The 19616-nt window shown below is 44.4% G+C and overlaps 3 protein-coding genes across 10 annotated transcripts; all 3 read left to right on the top strand.

Annotated features, from left to right (window-relative positions):
• Nucleotides 1-1421: 1421 nt before the first annotated feature.
• Nucleotides 1422-2113, top strand: LOC117591135 (neurofibromin-like). The gene is made up of 3 exons (XM_034284244.1): nucleotides 1422-1481; nucleotides 1726-1869; nucleotides 1931-2113. Exons 1-3 carry the CDS (start codon nucleotides 1422-1424, stop codon nucleotides 2111-2113), a joined length of 387 nt encoding a protein of 128 aa, XP_034140135.1.
• Nucleotides 2114-2144: 31 nt separating this feature from the next.
• LOC117591134 (neurofibromin-like) lies at nucleotides 2145-3267 on the top strand. The gene is made up of 4 exons (XM_034284243.1): nucleotides 2145-2223; nucleotides 2468-2611; nucleotides 2673-2776; nucleotides 3228-3267. The coding sequence occupies exons 1-4, from the start codon at nucleotides 2164-2166 to the stop codon at nucleotides 3265-3267; spliced, it is 348 nt and encodes a 115-aa protein (XP_034140134.1). The 5' UTR covers nucleotides 2145-2163.
• Nucleotides 3268-3816: 549 nt separating this feature from the next.
• On the top strand, nucleotides 3817-17841 carry LOC117591131 (neurofibromin). Of its 8 annotated transcripts, XR_004574357.1 has the most exons (19): nucleotides 3817-3965; nucleotides 4210-4353; nucleotides 4415-4618; nucleotides 5466-5646; nucleotides 5707-5848; nucleotides 5906-6499; nucleotides 6557-6878; nucleotides 6934-7486; nucleotides 7548-9677; nucleotides 9742-10348; nucleotides 10406-12761; nucleotides 14300-14551; nucleotides 14616-14711; nucleotides 15211-15300; nucleotides 15676-15878; nucleotides 15943-16129; nucleotides 16185-16350; nucleotides 17431-17648; nucleotides 17718-17841. XR_004574357.1 is itself a non-coding variant. In XM_034284238.1 (18 exons), the coding sequence occupies exons 1-18, from the start codon at nucleotides 3906-3908 to the stop codon at nucleotides 17436-17438; spliced, it is 8295 nt and encodes a 2764-aa protein (XP_034140129.1). In that variant the 5' UTR covers nucleotides 3817-3905; the 3' UTR covers nucleotides 17439-17841. The 8 variants fall into 8 exon arrangements, 7 of the variants coding, with proteins under 7 accessions (XP_034140129.1, XP_034140126.1, XP_034140132.1 ...); XM_034284238.1 differs by having other exon boundaries at nucleotides 17431-17841; XM_034284235.1 differs by lacking the exons at nucleotides 17431-17648; nucleotides 17718-17841 and adding an exon at nucleotides 16503-16628.
• The last annotated feature ends 1775 nt before the right edge of the window (nucleotides 17842-19616 follow it).

Raw genomic sequence — 19616 nt, 5'->3', positions numbered from 1 at the left:
CTTTTTTCCTCTTCTGAGTGGTAAGAGGTAAAAGAAAGAAAGTAATAATGACCATATCTATCAGACAGCCGAATTGGGATCAGATTGGATCATTATTATAGCCAGAATGAACAAATTATTTTGCAGTGGCTGAACCCAACCCGTCCATCACCTTTTTCTTTTAATTTTTTTGCACATTCTCTCATCCACAATCTGCTTCGTGTAGTGGTCCTGAGGGGGAGACAGATGCAGAAAAAAATTTAAAATGGCAAATGAAAATTTTTGGGGGGGAAAAGAACAATAAGGTACAGATATACTAACTGAGAACCGGGTATAAAAGTTGCGACGTGTAAGAACACGTTCTTACTCGTTTTGTTTTTGTAGCGTTGAAATAATCATTGCTCGGATACAGGTACAGGATAGAAGAGAACCCTGAAAACAGACTTTTTATGCGAAAAACGCATGTTTTAGAGGTTGGTCGAAGGCAAGGTCTTCAATATACTGAAAAGTTATGAAACCAATTTTTAAGACAGTTCGTAAACGATTGAATACCCTTTATTTAATTGCAATAAATGGAGTATAGGGTATACGGCTAAAGTTTGCAAGAACGCATGTGGCTGTACTGTCACAGTGAAAAAATAAACTTTTGTCTGATGAGCGTAAAGTTGTATAATATGGTAAAAAAAAAAACAAAGATAATTTCTTTGGCGTTCACAGACATGAGATTAGTGTCCAAATTCTTGAAAAAAAACAGTATTGGGCATGTTGTGTTGATCCTTATGAGCTTAAGCCTATCTAAAGCGCTACTTCCTAGCCTTGCGTTGGAGTATTCCAGTTGAAAAACACCTCTAAAAAGTATCTTTCAACAAGATAATGATGGTAATGATCGTACTCAAGAAATCTCTCCAGGAATTGGTTTTCATCTGAAAAGATCGGCGTATTGCATGTTCAAATCAGTCCCTGGATCTGAATGTCATCAAAAACTTATGGAGAACGAGAAGGAATGTGTGAGACGCTTCTTACGCGTCACAACTTTTATACCCGTCACTCAGTACTACATCTGTACTCAAGCGGTTATATGTCAAATTTTAAATTTTTTCTTCATCTGTCATCTACATCTACATCTCCTTTAGCTCGCCCACCTTCCATAGAGCCAAACACTGCAGAGTCATGGCAGAGGCAGAGACGAGGCAGAGGCAGAGGCAGCTGCCGCACACTGCAGGAAGCAGAGTGTAAATGAGAGAATGTGAAAAAATAACAACATAAGCTGCGGGACAGGGTGTGTTTAGCCATTGAAAATTGATTTCTTTATTGTGGCTATAATAATGATCCAATCAGATCCCAATTTGGTGATCTGTTAGATATGGTTATTCCCAACGGAATGGCCGTTAATCATACAAAAATGCAGTAAAAAGGCTTTAAACAGTCAAAAACAACAGAAAATGGCCACGCAAAAGACGGGCGAGTGGGCGAGTGCCCTACTGGCGCGCTTCGAGGATCAGGCAAGTGTTTTTTCAACGTGTTTCAGGTTGTTCCGTTTCAGCAAACCAAGTCGAAAAAATGTACCTGATGCTCGGTGCCTGCCTTGTCTCCTCCCAGCCTCCACCGTATTTGACTCCTGCCTGCTCTTTTCTCAATGGGATAACGATGTGGGAGGGAAGTGTGAAGCAGGGAGGCAAAGGAAACCCCTATGAATGAATGAAGTATCAATTAAATGCGTTTCTCTTTCTCTGTTTTTCTGTGTAGCTGCCGAACCGTATCGGTGCTTATGGGACACAAGCACGTATGAGCCAGGACCAACTGGTGGCATGCCTCATACACATCTCGCGCTACCGCTTCTCGTTAGTCATCTCGGGCCTAACCAAAATGCTGCAGCGCGTCAACGAAGCTGTAAGTTGAACGAAAAACATAATAAAAGAACAATTAGAAAATATATTTAAAATGTTTATAGGCACTACAAAACCGCTATGAACCGGAACGTTGCTATTTCGAATCTCTGGTCATCATTTTGACCACCCTGGAGCGTTGTCTTACCAATCAAACCAAAGATACCGCGCGGTTTGAGGAGGCAATGAATGTGAAACTGCTGCTGCGTGAAATTTCACAATTTGTGGATGTGCANAATGGCCGTTAATCATACAAAAATGCAGTAAAAAGGCTTTAAACAGTCAAAAACAACAGAAAATGGCCACGCAAAAGACGGGCGAGTGGGCGAGTGCCCTACTGGCGCGCTTCGAGGATCAGGCAAGTGTTTTTTCAACGTGTTTCAGGTTGTTCCGTTTCAGCAAACCAAGTCGAAAAAATGTACCTGATGCTCGGTGCCTGCCTTGTCTCCTCCCAGCCTCCACCGTATTTGACTCCTGCCTGCTCTTTTCTCAATGGGATAACGATGTGGGAGGGAAGTGTGAAGCAGGGAGGCAAAGGAAACCCCTATGAATGAATGAAGTATCAATTAAATGCGTTTCTCTTTCTCTGTTTTTCTGTGTAGCTGCCGAACCGTATCGGTGCTTATGGGACACAAGCACGTATGAGCCAGGACCAACTGGTGGCATGCCTCATACACATCTCGCGCTACCGCTTCTCGTTAGTCATCTCGGGCCTAACCAAAATGCTGCAGCGCGTCAACGAAGCTGTAAGTTGAACGAAAAACATAATAAAAGAACAATTAGAAAATATATTTAAAATGTTTATAGGCACTACAAAACCGCTATGAACCGGAACGTTGCTATTTCGAATCTCTGGTCATCATTTTGACCACCCTGGAGCGTTGTCTTACCAATCAAACCAAACCGATATGGTTATTCCCAACGGAATGGCCATATCTAACAAATATATATCTGCCATATCTTTCAAATTGTATGATTTGGAGGCTTTCACCCTTTTGCGGGGGCGGAAGGGGGCGGGGCTCATTTTTGAAATACACTTATAACAGTGTGAGCATACATAAGTCTGGATGCAAAATTTGAGGCTCTAGCTTTTAAAGTCTCTGAATACTATGCGCTCATCAGGGCGGACAGACGGACGGACAGACAGACATGGCTCAATCGACTTGGCTATTGATGCTGATCAAGAATATATATACTTTATGGGTTCGGAAATGTTTCCTTCTGTGCTTTACTTACAACCGTTATTCCCCACAAATACAATATACCCTATTTACTCTTCGAGTACCGGGTATAATAATTAAATATAAAAAAGCAAAGTGAGAGCCAGTGGTTCAAAAATTATTGGCTAAAATCCTATTGAAGCTTGGCCAAGACCTTATTGACACCTTCCAGGCGGGAGTAAGGAACTACCTGAATCAAAATTGATAAAAAATAACTAAATATTGAACTTCAAGAAACATGTAGGAGCATAAAAGATGGGTATTAATATGAGCTTAGGATCTCATGCTAATTATTGATCATTATTAAATTTTGAGAGCAGCTTTGAAAATTAAATTTTAATATTAATTCATGGAAATGGGCATGCAAATGCACATACAATACTATTACAAGCAACAAATTGTCAAATACGTAGTTATCCATTCCGACGCACATAACGTTTTATGCTATTTTGGTTGGTTTTATTTTATTTTTTATTTTTTTATTCTATTTGGAAACATTTTAACAAAACAAATACCTAAAAACTAGCCAATCTTGTGGAGAATTAATTGATAAATCGGATAAAATTATATTTTTAGCGCTGAGACGCCTAACTAAGAATCTTGAAAAATCAAACATAACAAAGTCGAGGAATGGGATTTAAAAGACGGTATTCTTACTGTGTATCTTTAAAATGAGAAGGTATCTTTTGGAGGGTGTTGCGGTATTATTTATCGATAACTCCGCTGTCACGCTGGTCACACTGGTGGTCGCCGTAGGTTCTTCAACTTAATCATACAAAAATGCAGTAAAAAGGCTTTAAACAGTCAAAAACAACAGAAAATGGCCACGCAAAAGCCGGGCGAGTGGGCGAGTGCCCTACTGGCGCGCTTCGAGGATCAGGCAAGTGTTTTTTCAACGTGTTTCAGGTTGTTCCGTTTCAGCAAACCAAGTCGAAAAAATGTACCTGATGCTCGGTGCCTGCCTTGTCTCCTCCCAGCCTCCACCGTATTTGACTCCTGCCTGCTCTTTTCTCAATGGGATAACGATGTGGGAGGGAAGTGTGAAGCAGGGAGGCAAAGGAAACCCCTATGAATGAATGAAGTATCAATTAAATGCGTTTCTCTTTCTCTGTTTTTCTGTGTAGCTGCCGAACCGTATCGGTGCTTATGGGACACAAGCACGTATGAGCCAGGACCAACTGGTGGCATGCCTCATACACATCTCGCGCTACCGCTTCTCGTTAGTCATCTCGGGCCTAACCAAAATGCTGCAGCGCGTCAACGAAGCTGTAAGTTGAACGAAAAACATAATAAAAGAACAATTAGAAAATATATTTAAAATGTTTATAGGCACTACAAAACCGCTATGAACCGGAACGTTGCTATTTCGAATCTCTGGTCATCATTTTGACCACCCTGGAGCGTTGTCTTACCAATCAAACCAAAGATACCGCGCGGTTTGAGGAGGCAATGAATGTGAAACTGCTGCTGCGTGAAATTTCACAATTTGTGGATGTGCAGAGCGACAGTAATCCTAATGCGGCACAGCTAAAGGCGCTGGCCTCCAAAGTGNGATCCAATCAGATCCCAATTTGGTGATCTGTTAGATATGGTTATTCCCAACGGAATGGCCGTTAATCATACAAAAATGCAGTAAAAAGGCTTTAAACAGTCAAAAACAACAGAAAATGGCCACGCAAAAGACGGGCGAGTGGGCGAGTGCCCTACTGGCGCGCTTCGAGGATCAGGCAAGTGTTTTTTCAACGTGTTTCAGGTTGTTCCGTTTCAGCAAACCAAGTCGAAAAAATGTACCTGATGCTCGGTGCCTGCCTTGTCTCCTCCCAGCCTCCACCGTATTTGACTCCTGCCTGCTCTTTTCTCAATGGGATAACGATGTGGGAGGGAAGTGTGAAGCAGGGAGGCAAAGGAAACCCCTATGAATGAATGAAGTATCAATTAAATGCGTTTCTCTTTCTCTGTTTTTCTGTGTAGCTGCCGAACCGTATCGGTGCTTATGGGACACAAGCACGTATGAGCCAGGACCAACTGGTGGCATGCCTCATACACATCTCGCGCTACCGCTTCTCGTTAGTCATCTCGGGCCTAACCAAAATGCTGCAGCGCGTCAACGAAGCTGTAAGTTGAACGAAAAACATAATAAAAGAACAATTAGAAAATATATTTAAAATGTTTATAGGCACTACAAAACCGCTATGAACCGGAACGTTGCTATTTCGAATCTCTGGTCATCATTTTGACCACCCTGGAGCGTTGTCTTACCAATCAAACCAAAGATACCGCGCGGTTTGAGGAGGCAATGAATGTGAAACTGCTGCTGCGTGAAATTTCACAATTTGTGGATGTGCAGAGCGACAGTAATCCTAATGCGGCACAGCTAAAGGCGCTGGCCTCCAAAGTGCTGTTTGCCCTGTCCCAAAATCACTTTTCGGCAGTATTTAATCGCATCTCGGCGAGGATTCAGGAGTTGACATCGTGCTCGGAGGAGAATCCCGATTACAATGATATCGAATTAATACAACATATCGATATGGACATGATTAAGCTTACCAAGCTGCTGCAAGGTAAACAGGTGGTTAAAAGATAGATAGAAAAGATACCAAAAGCGTCTCCCTTTGTTGCAGAAACTATCACAAAGTTTCGCTCTAAGCGTGCGCCGCCTTTGATTTTACTCTACTCCCTGGAGAAGGCTATTTGGAACTGGATTGAGTATCATCCACAGGAGTTTCAAGACTTGCAGCGCGGCACCAATCGCGATATATCCACGTTCGTGCATAGTTTTACTACTTTTCATAACTCCTTCATTAAGCCTTTACCTTACAGATGCTGGGAGCCACTCCTCGACTTTGTCGAGTACTTCAAGACCGAGAATAAGAAAAGCAAGACCATGGTCTGGCCTTTGCAGATGCTGCTGTTGATATTGAATCCCTCCAGCCTGGAGGCCACCGTCAACGAGCTGCAGCAGTCTGAAAAGGAGAAAGAGAAGGAAAAGGTGCCCTCAAAGTCCACACAGTCGGCATCTCGGGACAAGGACAAGGACTTTTCGGCCAGGCAGTTTATTGAGAGCATTAAGCGTGGCTTGGGCCAGCATTCGCCATCGAAGCAGGTCACCGAATCTTCAGCGATTGCCTGCGTGAAGCTATGCAAGGCCTCCACGTACATTAATATTACGGACTCGAACAATGTAGTCTTCAAGCTGGTTCAATATTTCATCAATGATTTGAAGGCGTTGCTGTTCAATCCGGCCAAACCGTTCTCACGCGGTCAAGGCTATAACTTTGCCGACATTGAGCTAATGATTGACTGCTGGGTGTCATGTTTCCGCATTAGTCCGCACAATATTGAGGCGCTGAAAGTGTGCCTGAATCTGTCATCGCCGCAGGCCTATCATTTTGTTATTGTGTGCTCGCTTTTGAGGTAATCAAGAAATTCCTTCCACAGCAGCCAGTGTCTAATGCAGTCTTTCCCTTGCAGATTGGCTCACATATACGTGGATTTTCGCCTGCAAAACAAGAATCCCTTTCGCATTGTCAACCAACCGCGTCTGTCCTGGTGGCCACAGACCGAAGTCGTCCACTATCGCTCTGCCGAGCTGCGTGCTCTTTTTACGGATACGCTAAACAAGGCCACGCAGGGGTACATTGCGCACACACCGCTGCGCTACATTACCTCCCTGACGCTTAAGTCCAAGGACACACAAAAGGGGCTGACACGCGCCGAGGAGGGACCGGCCCACAAAATGCTACTGTTGCTGCTGGTGCGACTGATACACGCTGATCCCACTCTGCTGCTGAATGTAAGTTCCGAAAGAGAAGATATCCAAGCTCCTGCTTTAACTTCTGCATTTGCAGACCCAAGGAAAAGTGGCACATGAGGTGCAAAGCTCCACTCTAGAGCTAATCAATGGTTTGGTCAGTCTAGTGCATCAAACCACCATGCCAGATGTGGCACAGGAGGCCATGGAAGCACTGCTGGCGCTGCATGCACCAGAGAAGATTGAAGTCTGGAATCCCGAGGCGCCCATCAACACTTTCTGGGACGTCAGCTCCCAAGTGTTGTTCTCCATTTCGCAGAAGCTCATCCAGCATCAGATAGCCAACTATACGGATGTGCTAAAGTGGCTGCGCGAGATATTGATCTGCCGCAATACGTTCCTGCAGCGGCACAAGGACTACGCTCACGTGGGCAGTCAGATAGCCATCTGCAAGCAGGCGCACATCAAAATGGAGGTGGTGTTCTTTATGTATTTGTGGAGCGTCGACTTGGATGCGGTGCTGACATCACTCTCGTGTTTTGGGCTGCTCTGCGAAGAGGCAGAGATATGCTGCAGCTCGGACGAATTGACAGTGGGCTTCATAATGCCCAATTATCACATATATCAGGAGTTGGCGCAGCTGTCCACTTGTGGGTTGATGAAATCGTTTGTTGATGAATCAATTTTAATGTTTATTTTGTCTTGGTTTAGCTGCAACAGATACGCGCATTTGCTTCTTTGACAACACACATGGCAATGTGTTGAGCCGCTTGACACTGCAGAAACGCATCATGACGCTGCTGCGCAAGATTGAGCATTGTGTCCATGGTGTGCAGCCCGCCTGGGAAGAGACCTTTCGCAACTGGGAGGTGTCCAGCAAGGTGCTGCAAACATATCCCAAATGCAAGGGCGAAGATGGACAGGCAGAGGTCTTTCATCGGGGCATGGGCAAGCGTAGGGCTAGTCATCAGAGTTCCGAGCACGATCTGGAGGAACAAATCAACGAATGGGCCAACATGACTTGGTTCCTGCTGGCCCTAGGCGGCGTTTGTCTGCACAAACGCTGCAGCAGCCGTCAGACATTGCTGCAGCAGTCGCCGAATAATGCCTCCCTGGGCTCTCTGGCTCAAACATCGCTGTATTCGAGCTCCACCAGCTCTGGGCATGGCTCATTGCATCCCAGCACCGTATCACTGTCGACACTGCCACCAGCACCGCCACAGGATGTCAGCTATTGCCCCGTGACGCAATTCATTGGCCAACTGTTGCGTTTGCTCGTGTGCAGCAACGAGAAGATTGGCCTCAACATACAGAAGAATGTCAAAGAGCTGGTGGGCGAGGAAATGTCCACCCAGCTGTATCCCATACTCTTCGATCAGATTCGGGCCATTGTGGAGAAGTTCTTTGACCAGCAGGGCCAAGTGAATGTCAATGTAACGGACATTAATACGCAATTTATTGAGCACACAATCTACATCATGAAATCAATACTGGACCCCAAGGCCAGCAAGGATCCCAACAACGAGCAGCCGTCGCCCTCGGAGCACTTGGGCGTGACGAGCATTGAGGGCATGATGCTGGGGATTGTGCGTTATGTACGCCATCTGGACATGACCGTCTATGCCATAAGAGTGAAAACCAAACTCTGCCAGCTGGTGGAGGTAATGATGAAGCGACGCGACGATCTGGCCTTCCGTCAAGAAATGAAGTTTCGCAACAAGCTGGTGGAATACCTCACCGACTGGGTAATGGGCACCTCCCATCAGATTGCACCGCCCAGCTCCGCGGATGCTGCCATATTGACAAACACATCGCTGATCTTTCGAGACTTGGATCAGGCGTGCATGGAGGCAGTGGCTGCGCTACTACGAGGTCTTCCGCTGCAGCCAGAGGAATCGGATCGTGGCGATCTAATGGATGCAAAGAGTGCGCTCTTTTTAAAATATTTTACGCTGTTCATGAACCTACTGAATGATTGCATCGACAGCTCGGAGGCCGAGAAGGAGCTGAACAACACACCGTTGCTGCCGCCAAGGCCACGCATGGCTGCCGGCAAGCTGACGGCACTGAGAAATGCCACCATCCAAGCCATGTCCAATCTGTTGGGTGCCAACATCGACTCTGGTCTGATGCACTCGATTGATTTGGGTTATAATCCCGATCTGCAGACGCGTGCAGCTTTCATGGAAGTCCTCACACAAATCCTGCAACAGGGCACAGAGTTTGACACGCTGGCGGAGACGGTGCTGGCCGATCGCTTCGAGCAGTTGGTTCAGCTGGTGACGATGATCAGCGACAAGGGTGAGCTTCCCATTGCCATGGCACTGGCCAATGTGGTAACGACCTCCCAAATGGATGAACTGGCGCGCGTTCTCGTCACCCTGTTCGATGCAAAGCACTTGCTGTCGCCGCTGCTGTGGAACATGTTCTATCGCGAAGTGGAGGTCTCCGACTGCATGCAGACGTTATTTCGAGGCAACTCGCTTGGCAGCAAGATTATGGCATTTTGCTTCAAGATCTATGGTGCCAGCTACTTGCAAATGCTGCTGGAGCCGCTCATACGCCCACTGCTGGATGAACAGGAGGTGACGTGTTTTGAGGTGGATCCCGCACGGCTGGAAGCTGGCGAGGATATCGAACAGCATCGCAATAATTTGATTGCACTGACCCAAAAAGTTTTTGATGCCATAACCAACTCTTCGGATCGCTTTCCGCCACAGCTGCGCTCCATGTGCCATTGTTTGTACCAGGTGCTGAGCAAGCGCTTTCCGAATCTGCTCCAAAACAACATTGGGGCCGTGGGCACAGTCATCTTTTTAAGGTTCATAAATCCAGCTATAGGTGACACATCCACAGAGACATAAGACACAATCTGAACACTAATCCCTGCTCGTTCTTCCCTTAGTTTCTCCCCAGGAACTTGGCATCGTGGATAAGCAGGTGCACAGCTCGGCCAAACGGGGTCTCATGTTGATGTCAAAGATACTACAGAATATTGCCAATCATGTGGAGTTCTCCAAAGAACAGCACATGTTGTGCTTCAACGATTTTCTGCGCGATCACTTCGAGGCTGGTCGTCGATTCTTCATACAGATTGCCTCGGATTGCGAGACCGTAGATCAGACATCGCATAGCATGAGCTTCATTTCGGATGCGAATGTTTTGGCGCTGCATCGACTACTGTGGACGCATCAGGAGAAGATTGGGGACTATCTGTCAAGCAGTCGCGATCACAAGGCGGTGGGCAGGCGACCATTTGATAAAATGGCCACACTCTTAGCCTATCTAGGCCCGCCGGAGCACAAGCCCGTGGATTCGCACATGATGTTCAGTTCGTATGCACGCTGGAGCTCCATTGATATGTCTTCCACTAACTTTGAGGAGATAATGGTCAAGCATCAGATGCACGAGAAGGAGGAGTTCAAGACGCTCAAGTCGATGAATATATTCTATCAGGCGGGCACCAGCAAATCGGGTTATCCCGTTTTTTACTATATAGCCAGGAGATACAAGTACGTGACCCTTCAAGTCCACTGTTAGCTAACTAAGATTTTATTCTCTTATTTCAGAATTGGCGAGACAAATGGGGATCTATTGATCTACCATGTCATACTCACATTGAAGCCGTTTTGCCACTCACCCTTCGAGGTGGTCATTGACTTCACGCACACCTGCTCGGATAATCGCTTTCGCACAGAGTTCCTGCAGAAGTGGTTCTATGTTTTGCCTACTGTCGCCTATGAGAATGTCCATGCGGTGTACATTTACAACTGCAATTCGTGGGTGCGAGAGTATACAAAGTTCCACGATCGCATATTGGCTCCATTGAAGGGCAATCGCAAGTTGATGTTCCTGGAGTCACCGAACAAGCTGACGGACTATATTGATGCGGAGCAGCAGAAGCTGCCAGGTGCCACACTCTCGCTGGATGAGGATCTCAAGGTGTTTAGCAATGCTTTGAAGCTGAGCCACAAGGACACAAAGGTTGCTATTAAAGTTGGTCCCACCGCACTGCAGATTACGTCGGCGGAAAAGACCAAAGTGCTGGCCCATTCGGTGCTGCTGAATGATGTCTACTATGCCTCGGAGATTGAGGAGGTTTGCCTGGTGGACGACAATCAGTTTACGCTGTCGATAACAAACGAAAGTGGGCAGCTAAGTTTCATCCACAATGACTGCGACAACATTGTGCAGGCCATTATACACATACGCAATCGGTGGGAGCTAAGTCAGCCAGATTCGGTGACGGTACACCAAAAGATCAGGCCGAAGGATGTGCCAGGCACGCTTCTTAATATGGCCCTGCTGAACCTCGGCTCTTGTGATCCCAATCTGCGAACAGCTGCCTACAACCTGCTGTGCGCTTTGACAGCCACCTTTGACCTGAAGATTGAGGGACAACTGCTGGAGACGCAGGGGTTGTGCATACCCTCAAACAACACAATCTTCATAAAGTCGGTCAGCGAGAAGCTGGCCACCAATGAGCCGCATTTGACACTGGAGTTTCTGGAGGAATCCATTCAGGGCTTCCAGCGCAGCACCATCGAGCTGAAGCATTTGTGTTTGGAGTACATGACGCCCTGGCTGAAGAATCTCGTCAAGTTCTGCAAGTCCAATGACGATGCCAAGAAGCTAAAAGTTTCGCAGATCCTGGACAAGCTGATCAATCTCACCATAGACCAAAAGGAGATGTACCCATCGGTGCAGGCCAAAATCTGGGGTTCCATTGGTCAAATACCGGAGCTCATTGACATGGTGCTGGATAATTTTCTGCACAAATCGATTACGTACGGCCTGGGCTCGCCGCAGGTGGAGATTATGGCCGATACTGCTGTGGCTTTGGCTTCGGCCAACGTGCAGTTGGTGTCCAAGAAGGTAATCACGCGCATGTGTCGTGTGATGGACAAATCGTGCACGAATCCCACACAATATCTGGAGCAGCACATGATGTGGGATGATATTGCCATACTTGGACGCTATCTGTTGATGTTGTCGTTCAACAACTGCTTGGATGTGGCTACTTCGGTACCGTACTTATTCCACACCATCACGTTTTTGGTCTGCTCTGGTTCGCTGTCGATGCGAGCTTCCACGCATGGTCTGGTCATCAATATCATTCACTCGCTGTGCACCTGCACGAACCCCTCCTTTTCGGAGGAGGCGCAACGTGTGCTGAGACTCTCACTGGATGAATTCTCGCTGCCAAAATTCTACCTACTCTTTGGCATCAGCAAGGTCAAGTCGGCGGCAGTCACCGCGTTCCGGTCCAGCTGCCGCCATCCCACGGACAAGTGGCTGGGCAATGAGCGCGTCACACAACCATTGCCTGCGGATCGGGAGCGCCTTTCGCTGCCCTCACTGGAGGTTATTACTGATGCCCTACTGGAGATAATGGAGGCCTGCATGCGCGATGTCTCCGACTGCGAATGGCTGCAAACTTGGACCTCGTTGGCTCGCAGCTTTGCCTTCTGCTACAATCCGGCGCTGCAGCCGCGCGCCCTCATTGTCTATGGCTGCATCAGCAAGAGTGTGACGGATCACGAGGTGAAGCAACTGCTGCGCATTCTGGTCAAAGCGTTGGAATCATTTAATGATCTTATACTAATCGAAGCACTGGTCATGTGCCTGACGCGCATTCAACCACTGCTTCGACCCGAATCGCCCATTCACCGTGCCCTCTTCTGGGTGGCCATCTCAGTGCTGCAACTGGACGAGATTACGCTCTATGGTGCTGGCCTAGCACTGCTCGAGCAGAATCTACACACGCTCAAGTCCCAAGGATGTTTTGACAAGAAGGAAACCATAGCCGAGGTCATGATGAAGACACGCGAGAAGCTCGAGTGGCATTTCAAGCAGCTGGACCATGCCGTCGGTCTGTCATTCCGTAGTAACTTTCACTTTGCTTTGGTGGGGCATTTGATTAAGGTGAGTTTTGTGCAACAGTTTGGTAAGTTTTTTATACCCGGTACTAGGAGAGTAAATTGGGTATATTATTGTTATTGTTATTGTATATTGTATTTGTATGGAAAAGTGAATGTATGTAACCACTAAGCAAACAAATCATAGAGTGTGCAAACGTGGTAAAAAATGGCTGCCTAACCAGTTTAGTGGATTGGCTCCCAGTGCCTTCGGCTCTTGGTGAGATAGCCTTCGGCTGAGAGAGTTTGGCGTTGGCTCTCTTTAGCTTTGAACGCAAAGCGACTCTCGCAAAAACAAAGTTTTGTTTTTCTTTTCAAGTCTGCTTCGTAATTTCATGTGTGCGGTTTCACATGATGGCAATGCGTGTATCTATTCTCGATTTCATATGCGTTTTCATTTTTAGCGCTTGAGACGTTTGGCACTTTTGTGTTGCTTATGAGCTCACATACCCTTCCTTCAAACTTGAGTCTTTCAGCTTGCCCCAAAAAATAAATAAATTGACTTTGTGTATCCTCTCTATGCTCATATATTTCTTAAATACAGTTAGGACGAAAGGGATAAACGGTTATAAACATGTAAATATGTATATAAATAATGAATAACCGCAATTGACTTGTTGCAAATATTTTCCATTAGAGTATTCATTGTACACTGTGTGAATAAACATAGTTGTTTGCTTAGTGATGTAACGCATAGAAGGAAACGTTTCCGACTCCATAAAGTAAATATATATATATATTTTTTTAATCAGCATCAATAGCCGAGTCGATATAGCCATGACTGTCTGTCCGTCCGTCTGTACGTCTGTACATCTGTCCGTCTTGTTGAGCGCCTGGATTAATAAGACTATAAAAACGAGAAGGGACGTGTGAGACGCTTTTTACACGTCACAACTTTTATACCCGGCACTCAGGACTACATCTGCACCTTAGCGGTTATTTGTCAAATTTTAAATTTTTTCTTCAACTGTCATCTGCATCTACAAAACTTCTCACACCAACACGCTCCTTTAGCTCGCCGACCTTCCCTAGACCCACAGACTGCAGGCTCACGGCAGAGGCAGCGCCCGCACACAAAAAAAAAACGAGAAGGGACGTGTGAGACGCTTTTTACGCGTCACAACTTTTATACCGGCACTCAGTACTACATCTGCACCTTAGCGGTGTTTTGTCAATTTTTAAATTTTTTCTTCAACTGTCATCTACATCTACAACACTTCTCACACCAACACGCTCCATTAGCTCACCCTTCCCTAGACCCACACACTGCAGACTCGAGGCAGAGGCAGAGGCACCGTCCGCACACAAAAAAAAAACAAATAAAAGCTTCGGGACGGGGTGGGTTAAAAGTCGGTAGAGGCATCGGCAGGGGGAGGGCAGAGGCAGGGGCCGAGTGAAGCAGAAGTAGAGTGTGAATGAGAGAATTTGGTGATCTGATAGATATGGCCATTTCCTACGGAATGGCGTTTTTAGTTTTCTTGTATCTTCAAAATTGTAGTAGTCTCACACGTCCCTTCTCTTTTAATTTATGCTTCCTTCCTTTAGGGCTTCCGTCATCCTACACCGACTACTGTATCGCGCACATCACGTGTGCTAACCATGCTGCTGGGCATCATAGCCAAGCCGCTGCGTCGCGACAAGTTCGAGGTAACCCCTGACAGTGTGGCATATCTCACGGCGCTGGTGGCAGTGTCCGAGGAGGTGCGCTCACGTTGTCATGTGAAGCATGCACTGCCACGCTGGCCCGCCGATCTGAGCGTAGAGAATGCAGAAACGTCTAATGGAGGAGTTCAGGCTGTAAGACACATACAAGAGATCAAATGACACAAAAAATAAATATATTTTTCACCGTCTTTGACAGATTGGCCAGCCCTTATCCCGCCGACAAAAGAGCTGGGACATACTCGATCAGTCTGCGTTGCAGTTTGCACGCCAGCACAAGGTTCCCACGCTACAGGTAAAGGCTCGCACATGTACACCTCGCACTTCCCCTATCTCATTTGTTCGCAGTTCGCTGTAAAAAAGTTATTATAACAATCTGCTATAGTAACTTTTGGCCATCTATTTGAGCCTGTCTCTATATATACCCACCTACCATATCTGACTATAACTATCAGATCGAGCCTCCTGCATAACTAATAAACGTTCAATGATGTTTTTCTTATTTCTCTTTTATTATTTGTAAAAAAAAAAACGTTTCGTTACATACACATAAATCACCAAATATATACTCGTATATATGTATACCGTTAACATGCCTGCCTGTCGATTCTTACCACATCTAATTGGTGCTTGTAACTCTCATCAAAATATATGAAAAAATCAATCAAACTATACACATCCAACACTTCTCTGATACTACTGCCTAATAATCTACTCTACGCATGAAACGTCATTTCGTTTCGGTTTGACACAACACAACAAACAAACAACATTAAATCAAAATACATTGGTAGAATGCGCGAGTTTTATTCAAAACTCAACGCTCATTCTCGGTCCCAACAACCAAAGATCCGAGCAATGTAGCCGGCATCGAAGAACGTCAGGTATTGCCTCTACAAACATTATCTTAAATCTCTTAGCTAAAAAACAAAAACTAACATCTATGTTACAACTCTTACCACTCTAAGTTCCCCTCTTTCGCTCTCTCTCTACTTAAACCCACTCAAAAGAAAATATGTCCCCATGCTTTTAGTATTAGTTATTCCTTAGTTTTTTTATATTTGCATGGTATTGCATGTACTCTTCCATTCAAATTAATCATTGCACATTTTCGTACACCATTTTTTTTACCTATGGTAGCCAACATCTTCACGTACTTTTTAATCTATGTGTGTGTGTGTGTATGTATGTATTAGGTTGTGATTGCTCTTTAGCAAATGAATAAAAAATATTGTCGTGTAAACCATATTTCAAAACAGGAACGCGGCTCACGGTCTTCGGTATCCAACGAGTCGAATGTTTTACTAGATCCCGAAGTCCTACCCGATTTATCCATACAAGCCCTGGTGCTAACGGTGCTGGCTACATTGGTTAAGTACTCCTCGGAGGAGGTTGAAACACGCGTATTGTATCAGTATTTAGCCGAAGGATCTGTTGTCTTTCCTAAAGTATTTCCAGTCATGTAAGTGCACTTATCAAAAGTATTTTCATGCAGCTTTATATACCTTTATATTCTTTTTTTTTAGCCACTCGTTGCTGGACCAAAAGATCAACAATATATTGTCAGTGTCGCACGATCAGGTTGTGCTCAACTCGGTGCAGAATATTATCCAAAATATGCTGGCCAGCGAGGATCCCTCACAGCAGCAGTTGCACTTTCTACAGAGCTGCGGTTTTGGTGGACTTTGGCGTTTTGCTGGTCCATTTACCAAGGTAGGTCTATGACTAGAAATCTTATAGCAATAAACAATAATCAATTTATTTCCAGTACAACATGATGGGTGAATCATCAGAGCTATTTGTCAACTGCTTGGAGGCCATGGTTGAGACTTGCTTGCCCGGCGATGAAACTGCACCAGTGCCACCCTCTCCACGTCCTTACAACCTTAGCTCCAGCCTGAGCAGCCTGACCATGGGCTCACCTACGGATAAGGGTGAGTAGATAGAGCTTGAACGGTGTATATAGCGTTTGTTTTCTTCTACTAGCATTCCCAATCTAATGAACACATGAATAACTGTATTAAACAATACTCTTTACTCAAATTTAACCTTTTCTCTGTATCACCACGATTATATATTTATATAGCATTCTCATCGGAATCATTAGATATGTACGACAATTGTGCGGGCAGCGCTAGCAGCCTGCGACGCGCCTCTCACAGCAAATCACGCGTCAAACATCGAATTAATGACAGTCCCCCACATTAAAACTATAAAAAAGAAATTAAAAAAAAAAAACAAGTACTAAATAACACTAATGGCAACAATTGCAAAACTAGCTCCGAAATATATAAAATTGCTAAAACACAATAGAAAAGCTACGCTGTTCGGTACACGATATATATTTAAAAAATATTCCAAATTAAATGTATTTTATAATTGTCTATGCTTTGCCAAATCGAAACACTTTAAAAAGTTTGATTGAAATGAAAATCGAAAAATGATAAACACGGAAAGTTGTTGTCAAAAAGATAATGCACAACATACGAGAACTTACATATGCCGTCTACTAGCAAATTGATGTTCGATAATATTTGGGTGTGACTTAAAAGTAGTGTAGTTTGTTTCCATACATTTCGTTTTTTCAAATTCGAAACAAAACGAACTTAACCAGCGCTAAAAGGGAAGAGGAAAACAATTAAAGACATCAAATGTTACATTGTAACAAACCGCAATAAAAATACACACATCTACATCTAAATATATCTATGATTTGCATGCCCAGATGATTTACATATAACACAATAGAATAACTAAGAACACTCTCTACTTGCAAAAAAACTCAATATTTCACTTTTCAGTAGCCTTAAACATGACTAGACATGCAATCAGATATATCAAGATTTTATATACGAGTATATTTTTATTACAATTTGAACTTTTATACATGAAAAATCAAGCTAAGAAATAAGTAACAAATGTCAGCTTCTCCTTACTAATCGATTTGTCAACCATCCAAAAATCATGGTCCTACCGTCAATGTGTTTATGCAAAATCTTTTGTCTTATTTTCAGCTGCATGAATACCAACTACAGACCCTCGCACTAGACGCACCACACTTGTCGCAATAGTAATGCGTTTCCTAAATCTATTTAAGAAGTACTTTTAGTGAAAGGACAACACCAAACCACACCACTCCCACAGAAAGTCGTACAAAAAAAAGCTATAGAATGTTTATATATTGATACATGTATATTGCCTAGAGAGAAGATATGTACAGCGAGCGGCAGATGTGAGAGAGCGTTAAAAGATAAGTGTAAAAATGTTGTGTATATATGTATGTATGTATGTGGACTTGTAGAATGGATACGGGAAAGGAAAGGTCTTCAACTGCAACTGCAACCACATAATAGATGGACGAAGCGGAAATATTTTTTACCGCAGATCGATTGTTACGTTTTAAATATATTTTGTAGAGCACGTAAGCAAAGAGATCACCAGTTCCTGAGAAGACGACAACGGCCCGGCACCTTAGCGGTTGTCAAATTTTAAATTTTTTCTTCAACTGTCATCTGCATCTACAACACTTATCACATCAACACGCTCCTTTAGCTCGCCGCCCTTCACTAGACCCACACACTGAAGACTCGCGGCAGAGGCAGAAGAAGCGCCCGCACACAACAAAACATATATAAGCTTCGGGACGGGGTGGGTTAAAAGTCGGCAGAGGCAAAGGCAGGGGCCGAGTCAAGCAGAAGCAGAGTGTGAATGAGAGAATGTGAAAAGAACAACAAAAGCTGCGGGACAGGGTGGGTTTAGCCACAGCAAATTAATTTCTCCATTGTGTGGGATATAATAATGATCCAATCGGATCCCAATTTGGTGATCTGATAGATATGGCCATTACCTGCGGAATGGCGTTTTTAGTTTTCTTTTGTCTCCAAAATTGTAGATTTATGAGGTTTTCGCCCTTCTGCAGGGGCGGAAGGGGGCGTGGCTCATTTTTGAAATACACTTGTTACAGTGTGAGCATACAGAAGTCTGGATGCAAAATTTGGTGGCTCTAGCTCTTATGGTTTTGAGATCCAGGCGCTCAACAAGACGGACGGACAGACATGGCTCAATCGACTCGGTTATTGATGCTGATCAAGAATATATATACTTTATGGGGTCGGAAACGTTTCCTTCTGTGCGTTACATACAACCGTTATTCCCCACAAATACAATATACCCTATTTACTCTTCGAGTACCGGGTATAAAAAAAAAACAAAACAAAAACTATTCAATCAAACGAAAATAAAACGAGAAGAGACGTGTGAGACGCTTCTGACGCGTCACAACTTTTATACCCGGTACTCAGTACTAATTCTGTACCTTAGCGGTTCTTATATAATTTGTCTTTTTTTTCTTCATCTGTCATCTACATCTACAACACTTCTTACGCCAACGCGCTCCTTTAGCTCGTTTTATAGTCTATGAGATCCAGGCGCTCAACAAGACGGACGGACAGACAAACTTTGCTCTATTGACTCGGCTATTTTACCCATGGTATACTCTAGCAAACTGTCGCAGATTTCTTCATGAGATGGCCCAGCAATTTTTCATTAGATTTGCATATGTAGATGGGTCTCGGGTCACCAGGACATTAGGCCATTAGGCATTAGATTTGGTACTACAGTGCCCAAGACAAGAAAACACATCTGTTCTTTTAGGACAAGGAATTAATTTTTACTCCATATGGTCTATGAGAACGAGGCGTCAAACAAGAGGGACGGACAGACAGACACAAATACAATATACCCTATTTACTCTTTGAGTCCCTGGTATAAAAAGCAAGGAGTTGTCCCTCGACATTGTCCCGTGCGATATTTTGGGTTCCCTGCGAAATACCCTGTGCAACCCCGTACCCCGTTTTAACAGTTAAAACATGTTCAATCATGCTCACTCATGTCCAATCAAGTTGTTTGAGTTGTTCAATCATGTATTATCATGTTCAATCAAACTGTTCAAGTTATTCAATCATGTTAAATCCTGGCCTGCTAACGATAAGGTAGCGTATACCATATACTACCGAGTCCGTTTGTAATTTTTTGAAAATTTCTTTGGGGTATAATTTTAACTTGCTTACACTTATTTGTAGTTTTTAAACTTTTGAACATGCATACATATGTATGTATCTTTGAAGTTGTACATCCCCTTTTATATTTAATTATGTTGCTACTTCGGAACGGAAACCAAACGAAACTTTTTGCATTGTGT

The sequence above is a fragment of the Drosophila guanche genome, unplaced genomic scaffold, assembly GCF_900245975.1.
Source record: "Drosophila guanche unplaced genomic scaffold, DGUA_6, whole genome shotgun sequence".
Taxonomy (NCBI): domain Eukaryota; kingdom Metazoa; phylum Arthropoda; class Insecta; order Diptera; family Drosophilidae; genus Drosophila; species Drosophila guanche.
Note: the sequence above shows the minus strand (reverse complement) of the source record. Positions and strands in the feature narration are given on the sequence as shown.